The following is a 12,944-nucleotide window of genomic DNA, read 5'->3' on the forward strand; positions in this document are numbered from 1 at the left end:
AATTACGCCATGGCTGTGATTTGAACCCACAACCCTCTGTTTCAAAGTCAGAAGACTAATCCACTGGGCCACAGCGCTCCACATGACGATGTATACGTATTTTTGTGATTTAAAAAAAATGTAAACTGCTGTTTTGATTGAACATTTTCGACAAAGTCTTCTTATATTCATGGAGGACATTTGACAAAAACATTTTCTAGGTTCTTAAATACGCCTTGCGTCCTTGAGTAAAACTCCGCATTGGTATGATCATGAAAGTGAAAACATTAACCACGTAATAGTCTACTTGTAATGACCATCAGTAATGAATGGTTATTAATAAGATTAATCAAACATTAATAATGATCATAACTATGATAACAACCATTGATGGCAATGACCAGTAAGGCCGTATACTGCCCCCAGCATGCAATTATCATTTTTCGTCATTTCATTTTGTGTTGTAAATTATGTTTATTTGTTGCATTGGAATAATATTATGTTAATGAATAATAATGCGTGCTATTTTCTTTTCTTCATCACTTTATTCAATATTCAAAATCAAACAAAGGAAAATAGGTGAATACCTAATAAACAGGAAATTAGCCCAGGTCATGAACTAATAAAATACATGCAGGGCAACATATGTGAATTACAGATAAAACGAGTCACAATATAAAAAAACAGTAAAAAAAAACCAATAATAACAAAAAAAGGTGAGATTTAATTGTGGTAATAACATTTATAATGATTTTGATAATTATTATAATTTATTTCATTAATGATAATATATGATAATAATCATAGAAATGAAAAATATTAGGATCTTGTTTATGCTTTTTGATAGGTTATTATATTACATTTCTCATACATAATGTTAATAATATATTATTATATTTGCCTTATATAGCGCTTAACAAAGCAACCTTCTATATAAACTAGAAAAAAATAATCATGGAAGTCCCTCATGTAAGGGAAAAGACGTACAAACACTCCAATACACTGTCTTTGAAGCCCATTTACACAATCCCATGGGTCATCACGGAATCTTTTTTATATCATTTTCCATATCATGTTCCTTTGGCGCCATTTTCACCTTTTCATGAAATGCTGACCAAACCAACCACCCTCTCCCTTTTCCATCGACAAAAATATCATTTGCATGTCATTAATTTTGCTGCCACCCCGGAAAGTAACACTGAGTTGTTACACTAACAATGTATTAAACACTGTATTTCTCGTGGTAAAATACTGTAGAATATAAAACAAATAATCTCTTTTCGGTTTTAGTGGTTAGGACAAACTATAACTTCCTCCTCGGTTGGGCCTAATGACCTATAGATGCACATTCTTTCCTCCGGTCCGTTTTGGAAAGAAATAGCTTCATCTGAATCTCTTTGGAAATGACAGAATATAAAACAAATAATCATCTTTTGGTTTTAGTGGATAGCACAAGCTATTCCTTCTTCAGTTACAGGCATGTGAGTTTGCACACTTTCTTTTGTCATATTTGGTTTGGGGAAAACATAGCTACATGTAATTATCGTCTTGGAAATGATAGTTGTTCCGTCACACTCATCTGCTAATTATTTGCTTTATCTTTTATTTACGTCTAGAGCGTATTTACATCGATTATGGCTCCGGGATTGACCGGTCACTAGGATATGTTCGATACAGCTATCTAGCGTGGTTTACTGTAAGACTGGATACAGGGTTTCCTATCAGCTATGGTCAACTATACACCTATATAACAGTGAGTACTATGTTAAGTATAACATAGCCTAACAGTGTGGTGGTGCCACGTTTAAGTTTGGTATTTTGAATCTCAGTTGGGGTGAGAGGGGCGGGGGGGGGGGGGGCGGCTTCAGCTTGAGGCACTCAGAAACCCAGTGCTACCCGGGTTAGAAACCGGGTCTGACGTTCCACATCCCGTTCGAGTTACTCATGTGACCATATACATAGGTAAGATAGAACCCTATCTCTGATATACACAGAGCTGGGTTTGGCACCATTTAAGAGAGCATTTGCGTTATTAAGCATGCATGTGCCCCCCCCCCTTTTATGGCATGGTACTTGAGGAATACAACCCTTGTATTGGAGTCAACAGGAAGAATGCACGTACCAAGATTTAAGACCCCACCTCAATTCCTCCATCCATCTCTAAATACTAGACCTTGTACGATAATATTGCATAACTATAAGCAGCTCAAGTAAAGCACTTTCCCTTGCAATTTCGATAACGAAACATGGCGGTCTTATTTTTCTGTTTCATCTAATCATTACAGTGTACATCAACGGGCATGATACATTTTTCGAACTACTATCCACGCCGCTATCACTTGTACAAGTACATCAACCCGTCGTTATATAACCTTTTTGATATCTACCGCGATCCATCTATTGCGGTATTTGGTGCACCGGTCGACTTTTACCGCGGTAATCCAAGGATCTATTATCAGGTAAGTCATGCAAGTACATCTTTCGAATTAGTATCCAACGTAGCTAAAATATATACAAGTACATCCACCTTTCGTCCTATTAAGCATGTTAAGCATTATTTGTGTATATCTACCGCGAGGCATCTCTCGTGCTATTTGGGGGCACCGGTTGACCTTATGCCGCGTTAATTCAAGCGTCTACATGTATAATCAGGTAAGTTATTCAGGTACATATTTTGCAATACTATCCTCACATCTATAACCTCTACAAAGCCAGTCATTAGTATGTGCAAATATAGGACTAAGTAGCACATTCAAAATAGGTTTACACATTACCTTCATGACAAAGTTACTGCGGTAGTGAGTTAACTTAGTAATTTTTTGTAATTTTTTGTTAGAGATTATTTTGATTTATGACAGAACTATAGAATTGAATCTATCTTGTGTTGATAATATTTGCTATTCTCATCAATAAACACAAACCACAAACCATGATAATCACTGGTTCAATGAAGCGAATTAATATTAAACGTTTTGCTCATATATCCCCAAGTTCTCATTGTAAAAAAAAATCATCACGTCATATAACACACCGATACTCAAAGAATGCAGAGTTTGCCATGCCCATATACTTACTTTTTATTTCCTTCTTTGATAGTTTGCTATTCCCCAAATTTTACAGAATTTGAGAATATGTATTGGACTTTGATTGAAAGTGAACAAAGAAGTACCGGCTGTGAAAGGAGTCGGGTCAAATAAAGTCAATATAAAGCCCCACCAAGCACGTTTAAGTACTTCTCGGCTCGGTTCTCTGTTTGCACATAATTAAACTGGTTTATAAATCATTTAAAACTAAACATGACAAGTCTTTTTTGGAACTGGCATTTGATATCGTGATCAATGCTCGAAGCACGAGCGAATGAATTGGAGGAGGAGGAGGGGAGGGTCTAGGGTTTCCCGCTCCCGCTTGATGCGCAAGTGTTATATCTAAGCCTATAAGATACTACATGGCATGGCCCCCACCTATCTCAGTGAACTCCTTAAATTAAAATCACCCACCCAGTCTTACAGGCTTCGTAGTTCCCATGACACAATGCTCCTCAGTCTCCCAACATGTAAAACAAAGATCACACTAGGTGACCGTGCCTTTATCAGTGCTGCACCCAAACTCTGGAATAGTCTCCCTTCCTCAATGAAAAATGCATCCTCTGTCAACTTATTTAAAACCAAACTGAAATCCCACCTCTTTCAAGATAGTTTTTAATAAGAAGTCACTTTTTCATGTTTTTGATTATGTATTTTGTAGAAATAATTAATCTTCATTTCTTTTTCTTCGATTAATTTAGTGAACTAAATTTTTGCGTATCCTGTTAATAATTGTTTTTCTGCTTATCTGTTATGTATTGTAATGCGCAGTTGAGAATATCCAAATAGAAATTGCGCAATATAAATTTACAATTATTATTATTATTATTATACAAAAAATGAAAACCTGAACACTTGATCTATCGCTGTAGGCCTATAGCTTTTATAGTTTCATTGGGGGTATCAAATTCTTTTGAGAAAAAAAGGCTAGTGTGCTCCCCATTTTTGGTTCATCATTTTCTTTCTTTCCTTCCTTCCTTCCTTCCTTCCTTTCTTTCTTTCTTTCTTTCTTTCTTTCTTTCTTTCTTCCTTCTTTCCTTCCTTCCTTCCTTCCTTCCTTCCTCCCTTTCGTTCTTTTTTTTTCTTTGGGGAGGGCCCCAACGAAACCCATTACTTCCACGTCGCCTCCCAGAATATGGCAACCAAATCCCCCCCTTGCATTAGCGGACTGTGACCCGGAGGAGACAAAGCATTGGGGGGGGGGGGGGGCACTGCATTGTTTGTGAACAATGCCGTGCCCCCCAATGCTTTGTCTCCTCGGGGTCACAGTCCGCCACTGCCGCAATGAGATCTCATCGGGGGGTGGGGGATTCGGTCAGACGACAGATTCGGTCAGAAGTGATTTCGATGTGACTTCCGCAGTGAATCAATGAAGACAACTGCAGTGTTGTGTGTTATATATATGCTTGGGAATTTCCCCCTTTTTTAACGTTGCGTGAATTTAATATTCAAACGCATGTAAACGCAGAACTACTAATAATTCAATCTTTGAAGAAGGGATAGGATTTGAACTGGAAACATAAACGTACTCCAAATCAGACGACTTCTTTTATTTCATAAAAATGGACCACACTAATTCCGCGATTAAAATATTTTCCCCAAAATTGCAAAGTTGAATAAAAAATATTATTGCTTCCATTATCGTGATATTTTTTGTAATTTTTCCTTATCAATTTTATTGTTGTTGTTATTGTTAACATTACATTACAATTACCATCGTTTCGTAGGTATACGACATCAACAGGGGGTACGGAAACTCAGCTGCTCTTCTCGCAGCGGTACAAGAAAGACTGTATGCATCTCTGTCACTTCCGGCAGGGTTGGAGTCCTTCCGGTTTATCAATGGAATCAACTTCATTTGCAAGGTCACTTGGCAAAATGTGCAACCTCAAGGATCAGTGGCAGGACAAGAGGTAAAATGGAAATTATCAATTTAGTTGCTGAATTGTCATTAACGACTCTGGGTTGCTAAAGGGACATTCAATAGAGAGAGAGTTCAGCCAACCCGGTGATCGATTCATCAAAATTTGTGTCCGACAAGTGTCAGATCTGACAACTTTCATTGAATCTGATTGGTGTGAAAAACACTGCTACTATGGTATCTGTCAGATTAAACAGGACTTGTCGGATAAAATGTCCGACAAGTCCTTTCATGAAATGCTCCACCGGTTTCAATGGGTTATTCACATGGCGCAAAACGTTTTGTTAGGCAAACCAATTGTTTTAAAGAAATTGCGCCATGTTGTAACAATTTCGAACCTGGTTGGCAGAACTCTATTTCAATGGCTCTGAGGTGCTAGCTCCTATTGCACCCCAACGTTTCTCTCTGTTCTTTGAATGCAATAGGCCTACTGAAAGAAATATAATTTTGCTCCTAAAATGAATCATTCTCATTTTCTGTTGAATATCAAGTGTAATTAAAGCTAATTCATACACTATACACTTAAGGAAGACTATTGTGTTTTCGTGGGTTTGTTGGTCACACAGTGGGAAACCATTATTTTGCCCAAAGTAGTCTCTTTTTTTGCCAAAGTTCGATACATGACAAAAAAAATCATAATATTTAAAACCTTAATTTGAAAAAGCCCGTGATTTTCGCTAATTTTGTGGCTTTTTAGAAATTCTTTCCTATCGTATATACCACATTGTTTCCAAATTGAAAGGAGGAACATATAATACCAATTTAAAATTCGATGGTCCTATCACTGTAAAAAACAGGTAGGAGGTAAATTATCACAGTTGTACAGATGTCCCTAGAGGAATACACCCTAAGGTTTTGAAATTACATCCTAGAGATTGAACATGACACCAAAGAATATGAGTATAAGGTGTTGTAATAACATCCATGGGTGTTGAAATAACACTGTAAATTAAACACCGGAGTGTGAATGCTGGTGTAGTTCTCTATACACTGCAAAAACTTCGGTATTGATACCACCAGATACATGTCCACACCAGAGAAGTGTTAAACAACACCAGTTTGGTTTTGGTCTAATACAAGATATGTGTTCGCTTCCAAACTGGTGTTACAGATTGCAAGCTGGTAATAAATCAACACCGGACTTTTTGCAGTGTATACACATCTCTTTTATGTGGCGTTGCAAAAAAAGACTTGCGATCAATTGCAAATCTCCTTTCGGTCCCTCAATCGTTCATATGTCTTGTAATTAATTTGAATTTTGTGACTGATTTCTGATAATGGTTCATTAGCTTGCAACAAGGAATGTAATTTGATTTGCCACTACTAATATTGATCTATTGATTGCGACAGCATCTTTGCCACTAAATGCAAATCTTTCTTTTTCTTGCTATGCCCTTTAGACTGTAACCTACCAAGCTATTCTCTTTACTGACGGAAGAAGAAGTGGCGTTCTTACGATGTACCAGGGAGGCAGTTTCAACTGGAATCCACTCTCTAAGTCAGTACCGGCTAGAATCGGTTTCAGCACCAAGCATAATTGGTATAACGTCTATGAAGGAAACTCTCTAGCTGTACTGCAGGAAAGCTATCGTCCTGATTTAAGAGTTGGCAACACTGGTCTTCTGGTAAGATATGCGTTCCCGGGGGAGGGGCACTTCCATTGACGAGTGGATACCATGCGTGACCAAAACATACGTAAAGGGGTCTCTTTTTCAAGATAGGGCACGTTTCGTACGTAACGTAATAAGGATGTCAAAAACACTAAAATAATGAAAAAGGGTATATACTGTACATGTATTTCGCTAGGAAAACTACGTGATTATGGTCCAATTGGCGAATGTACATAAAAAGACTAAAATACCTAGGGTACGATTTGAGCGAACCAAATGAAAGTAAAGGTAAAGCCGACTATCGTGATTGTCCGTGACATAACAATTAAGATATCGTTGTACTTGTTTGTACTGTTTCCAATAATACTGTTAAAGGACAAGTCCACCCCAACGAAAACTTGATTTGAATAAAAAGAGAAAAAATCAACAAGCATAACACTGAAAAAAATTCATCAAAATCGGATGTAAAATAAGAAAGTTATGGCATTTTAAAGTTTCGCTTATTTTCAACAAAATAGTTGAACGAACCAGTTACATCAAAATGAGAGAGTTGATGACATCACTCACTATTTCTTTTGTATTTGATTATATGAAATATAAACTATTTTTTATTTTCTCGTCATTGTCATGTGAAATGAAGTTTCATTCCTCCCTGAACACGTGGAATTCCATTATTTTAACATTTTGTTATTCAGGCAAGGAGGTCCTAATCGTCAAATTCGTAAAAATTGAAATATTGTAAAATTCAAACAATAAAAAACAAAAGAAATGGTGAGTGAGTGACATCGACTCTCTCATTTGGATCTAACTGGCTCGTTAATATAACTATTTTGTTGAAAATAAGCGAAACTTTGAAATGTCATAACTTTCTTATTTTACATCCGATTTTGATGAAATTTTCAGCATTGCGCTTGTCTGATTTTCCTCTATTGATTAAAATCAACATTTTTCTGACGTGGACTTGACCTTTAAGGGTAGGGTTTCACACTCCAATACTTGTTATGGGGTGCATTTTCCGAACATGGAGATACTTTTTAGGGTGCTTTTCGAAACTCAATGGTCACCATGATATCAACTCGTCAATGGAAATGCTCCCCCCGGATAGATTCCTACTTTCCTAAATTTTAGTATTGCGTCTTACAAAATCCCATCAACTGTGGAAAGCCAACAACTGCAACATCTATGGTTCATGTTAATACAAGATGTTTTCTAGATAAGATGTATACTCATACATTCGTGAATATTGTTTTGACAATGTGTGTGTCCGTCTTAGTTTACACAGGACATTGTGCAAATTCCCTGGAAGGGAGGGGGGGGGGGTTGGATAAGGAGTTCCATATCGTTAAGGTTGATCAGATCAATCACAACTCTTTTAAGACGGTGCCCAGAAGTAAATGTTTAATTTAAGTGCCCCATCACTGTAAGAACGCTGTTTAAAATTCTAAGTACGTTTTTTAAGCCGTCGGTCTAGCATCATTTTTGTTTTTTTATTTTCCCATTCAACTTTTTATAAAATTGTTTTAATGTTTGAACAGTCTGTTTAAACCTTCAACCAATAGCTGTTAAAATGACGGACCTAAAGCAACGTGCTTCAAATCTTGAGCAGCATTTTAACAGGTAGAGGCTAAATCGAATTATTAATTAACATGACAATCCCCAAAGAAAAAATGAAATTAACGATGAAATGTCTTGAAGTAGTAGGGGATAATTATTTTCCTATCTAGACCTGTCTTTAAAATTCATGAAATGGCAGAGATTATCACAGTCTCATTCGATTGCTTTGAAATTATATCGATATCACGGCATGAAATATCAATGTCATTAACTCTCTTAAACAGTCTTAAAATCACAACATCTTTATCTAAAATTCTTTTTAAGTCCCTTTAAATCGCTTTAAAGAGGTTCGAGGCAACAAAACGATTACTAGTGACCTGAATATATATACCCTAGATCAGTTACATACAATTAAAATGCAATATGTAGACCACTGAGAAAATCTTTAGGCCTATACCCTAATTGAAACTTTGATAAACAATCCTTCAAGAAATATTTCATATGAAAAAGAAATAAATTTACACACCATTCCCTTCGCACAAATCAAATGATTATTGTCAAACAAATCAAGTAACGCACAAATTTATGCACAACGTAAATTTGTTTGAATTATACCGTATTAAATACCCTTTATTTCCAGCGTTAAAAACAGCGGGAGATTTCATTCATGGAATTAAGCACTAAAAGGAAATGATGAATAACAGGCCTAATCACATTTACACGACAAATTTATCACATTTTGCGTGCAGATGCCTGTCAACAACAGTAATTTCTGTTTCTGCTTATGACAACTCCCGTAGGAACTCGACAGGACATCACTTTGCTATAGTAAACGCCAAGCTGGTATATAACCAAATAAACCAATTACCTAGCAAATATTAACGTCAGGTTAATCATTCATAATGGCTGACCTTATAAACGACTATCGGGCCTTTTTATCAAAAGGGGAGGCAATGACAGAGTGGGGACTCGGGACTCACAACCTTGCGATTATGAGTCCAATGTTCTAACCACTGGACCACACGACCCTCGAATAGAATTCAACAATATTTAGTAATCAATTTATAGGACCCAATTACTTGGCCTAAATTTGCACGTTATCTTCTGCCAACTTTATTAAACAAACCTTGGATAGTATTTAAAAAATGATGGGATGTTATTCTAAATTACACAACATTCAACGAATTACCCAGCCTAATCATGATTTTGATGAGTAATGACATTTCGTTTTCATTCCATAAGAAATAAGTTCACGTTTCGATTGTCAATTCCCGCGTGCATGTTAATATTCCCAATTGCATTTATGTAAATTACGTGACATCAAAGTACACTGTCGAGTAAGCTTAAAGTCGTAAATTATCTACTGCCAGCTTTATAATCAAACAAATTAAAATTTTGACGAGATTCCACATTCCACGAATCATTTAATGATTGTAACAAAAAAGAAATGATCATAATAAATGAGTAATGACATATCGTTTTTATTCCACAGGCGATAACATCCATTTTTATTTCCGGCATCAACGCCCTTTTCACTGTTTTATGAGTACATTTATAAATAAAAGAAGAAACTAGTAGTATTAGTAGTAGCATCAGTAGTAATAGTCGTAGTAGAGGGGGAAGAAAAAGAATAATGATGAAAACAATTGAAAAGTAATAATAATATCAATAAAAATGATAATAATGAAAATAATGACGATAATGATCATGATAATAATAATAGTAATAATAATAGTAAGAAGAAGAAGAAGAAGTAGTAGTGGTAGTAGTGTTCGAAGTAGTATAGTAGTAGTAATGCTGATAGTATTAGTGATGCTAGGGTCAGGTAATAGTAGTTGTAGCATATAGTAGAAATAGTAGTATAGTAATAGTAGTAGTAGAATCATTATTTCTTCTAGTAGTAGGTCTAGTAGTAGTAAATAGGAGACGTACGGGGAACAGTGGTAGTAGCAACTACATCAGTGGTAACAGGCGATAGTTGATAACAAGATCATGTAAATGGCTGTGACAATTAAGCTAAATGATTCTGAAGATAATATTTCCCATACGACTCGTTTTCAAATAACGGCTTTCATAATACTATCCCTAGTCAGCAAGGTCAGATTCATCCGTTTGTCGAACCATTGTTGCTCCATAATATGCGAAAGCATTGCTACTTGTAGGCCTACATGCTTTTGTTTACGCTGGCCCTGTTCTCTGGAATGACTGCCCATGGTAATCCGAGAATACACTTCAGTTTGCACATTTAAACGCTTATTCAATGCTTCATATTCAATAATTGACAAATAGGCATACTCCTTCTCTTTTACCATTACATATACTTTTCTGTATTTCTCTCTCGCTCCTTCTCTCCCTCTTTCATTCCGCCTTTCTACAGAATGAATTTAGGACATTATAGATCAAATATCATCATTATTACCTCTTACTGAACAGGGCAGAGACATCTACCGTCTTGATTCGAACCCTGACTGGTACATCAACCCGCGCCGATACTGTCAAGATTGGTACAGAGATGATCTGAGCAGGCCATCCTGGGCATGGTGGGCAGAGCCATGCCCCTGTACTCGCTGGCAGGCCAGGATCGACCGAAGGTTTACTCGCTGCAACTACCCTATCTACCGCTACGGTTACGGCTACGGCTATGGCTACGGTTATGGCTACGGTTATGGCTACGGCTATGGTTATGGCTACGGTTATGGCTACGGATACGGTTACGGCTATGGAATTCCTAATTATTATTATGGTGAGCATGGTATTTTTCTAATAGTGCATTTTTTTAATTAAGACATTTCTTCATTATACTGGTACGTGGGCCATTTTATAATCATTCTTGTAAGATATCATATTCCTCAGACCTGAAAAAAAAATTCGCAGAACCTCCTGGACGATCATGTCGTTTAATAGAAGACATATCATTTAAGAGCTGTTAAGCTGCATCCAACGACCTCCTTTTTTCTCAACACTTCCCTTGTCTTGTACTCAACCTTCCCTATGCAAATTCACAATCTTAACCCTGTCAAAAATTAAAGTGGACCGGACGATCAGGCCCGGGGGGGGGGGCACTCAGTATATAATGCATAATGGGTATGTGCCGCGGAGGGGACCCCCATTTTTACACTCAAATTTCCGTCTCAAGGCATAGCTTTTTTGTCTTATTGAGAAAAAGAACAAAGAAAGCCGCTCCAAGGGATAGCATTTTCTTCTAATTGAGAAAAAATAAGAAAGAAATCCGCTCCAAAGCTTCGCATATTTTTCTGCTACAATGAGCGGCCGCAGAGCGCTGTCCGACCATCGCTTCTGCGCGAGCGCACCCGGCGGAGGCAGCGCTAGATGCATCATGCACACATGCCCGATCTATAGGGATGCAAACCAACGTACTCACACGCTAGCGATCCGCTCCAAGGCCCCCGTTTTTTGTCTCGCCCGCGGCACACCCCTACCACTTTTTTTTGGTCGAGTGCACCCCCGGGCGATCAGGGGTTAAATCAATTAAATGCCGTCAAGACCACGGCTTTTATTGGCCTCATGTCCCCTCAGTATACATTTGTGCAATGCTCCCATTTGATTTTCTTCCAGGTGCTGTAATAAAGAAAGGTGGGCTTGTCCTAAAAAATAACTAAACGTATGGATCATGACAAAGTGCAATACCACCGTTTAAATCAGGATACTTATATCGCTAAGGTTCATTTGCATTCTATCATGTCTTATGCCCTATTAACAGACAGTAGATGGACTTCCTGTTACCAGCCTCGATGGCCTAGATTTGGAGGTGGATACAGATGTACCTATGAGTTCTCTGCTTTGATCAGGGGCTATAGAAGTCTTTGGCGGTCCAGCCATTACCAAGCAGTCATGCCATCGAACGCTAGATTCTTTTCATTCTTCTATTACTCCCTTAGTTACTATTATGCATGGATTGGTGAGTTACCATATACATGTTGAGAGTTATGGTCTGGTGGATCCGACCCACGCTTTTGAGAGGGTCAAAGGTTCGATTCCCAGCCCATGGCGTAATTTTGTGCAGGCAAGTGAGGCTATTGGGTGCCCTGCAGGATTAATTCCTTGAATGTCCGAAGCGCTTTTTATTAGCTGGAACTAAAGTAAGATTAATAATAGAAAATGTGCCATTGAATAGGCAACCAGTCAACGCCTTCTAAATTTTGTATATTATCACTATGCACCATGACCATGAAGCGGCAGTTTCACCGCCGAAACTCGCTCCAGACCGACAGAGGCTATCACGTTATTACCAGTGACATGCCATCGGAGTCCGTTTCATTCATGGGGCTGCAAGCACTGCCGTCACAAAATACATCCGGTGCATCTTTTGAACTTGAACAGTTTCACTGCGCTATTGTTCTCAATGAAGTCGTGGGGCAATTCGAGGGGGGGGGGTAATACATATATATATATATATATATGTCGTCACGTACTCTGCGATTAAAGGAGTAAATTCATGTCGGGTAACCATTTACTTAACCTGGGTGAGTGTCGTATATAATATGGACACATTTCTTGAAATTAAAAATGGGAGCAGGATTTGAACCCACGACCATCTGATTAACCTGATTAATAGACGGGAGTCATGATCACTAAACACACACCATGATGCTTCCATTTTATCAAAACTTCAGTCATCTACATCTAACTGGTTTGAATAGTGTTCAGAATGGTATCCAGTCAGCAATATGAAAGCTAGGTATGTACATGCACAAGGGAATGTACATCTAATGAAATATGTCGAAATCTAAACTGTATATACATGTATGACGCGTGGCTTAAGTGAACTTTCTACTG

At 37.6% G+C, this 12,944-nt stretch overlaps 2 protein-coding genes across 2 annotated transcripts in view; both read left to right on the forward strand.

The window, feature by feature from the left end:
• Positions 1 to 2,279: 2,279 nt before the first annotated feature.
• LOC121421942 (mucin-4-like) lies at positions 2,280 to 11,039 on the forward strand. The gene is made up of 4 exons (XM_041616741.1): positions 2,280 to 2,438; positions 4,790 to 4,975; positions 6,384 to 6,608; positions 10,581 to 11,039. The coding sequence occupies exons 1-4, from the start codon at positions 2,280 to 2,282 to the stop codon at positions 10,929 to 10,931; spliced, it is 921 nt and encodes a 306-aa protein (XP_041472675.1). The 3' UTR covers positions 10,932 to 11,039.
• Positions 11,040 to 11,846: 807 nt separating this feature from the next.
• LOC121421943 overlaps positions 11,847 to 12,944 on the forward strand; it is a 35,255-nt gene continuing 34,157 nt past the window's right edge. Inside the window, exon 1 of the mRNA XM_041616742.1 lies at positions 11,847 to 12,066. Within this exon, the coding sequence (XP_041472676.1) occupies positions 11,847 to 12,066 (220 nt within the window). The remainder of the gene's footprint in view (positions 12,067 to 12,944) is intronic.

The sequence above is a fragment of the Lytechinus variegatus genome, chromosome 9 (genome assembly GCF_018143015.1).
Source record: "Lytechinus variegatus isolate NC3 chromosome 9, Lvar_3.0, whole genome shotgun sequence".
In the NCBI taxonomy this organism is placed as follows: Eukaryota; Metazoa; Echinodermata; class Echinoidea; order Temnopleuroida; family Toxopneustidae; genus Lytechinus; species Lytechinus variegatus.

Excerpts from the sequence above, each read along its gene's own strand:
- LOC121421942 (XM_041616741.1), top strand. The coding sequence starts at position 2,280 with ATGATACATTTTTCGAACTACTATCCACGCCGCTATCACTTGTACAAG. Across the intron at positions 2,439-4,789 it reads ATCCAAGGATCTATTATCAG|GTATACGACATCAACAGGGG; the intron begins GTAAGTCATGCA and ends ATCGTTTCGTAG. Across the intron at positions 4,976-6,383 it reads GATCAGTGGCAGGACAAGAG|ACTGTAACCTACCAAGCTAT; the intron begins GTAAAATGGAAA and ends TATGCCCTTTAG.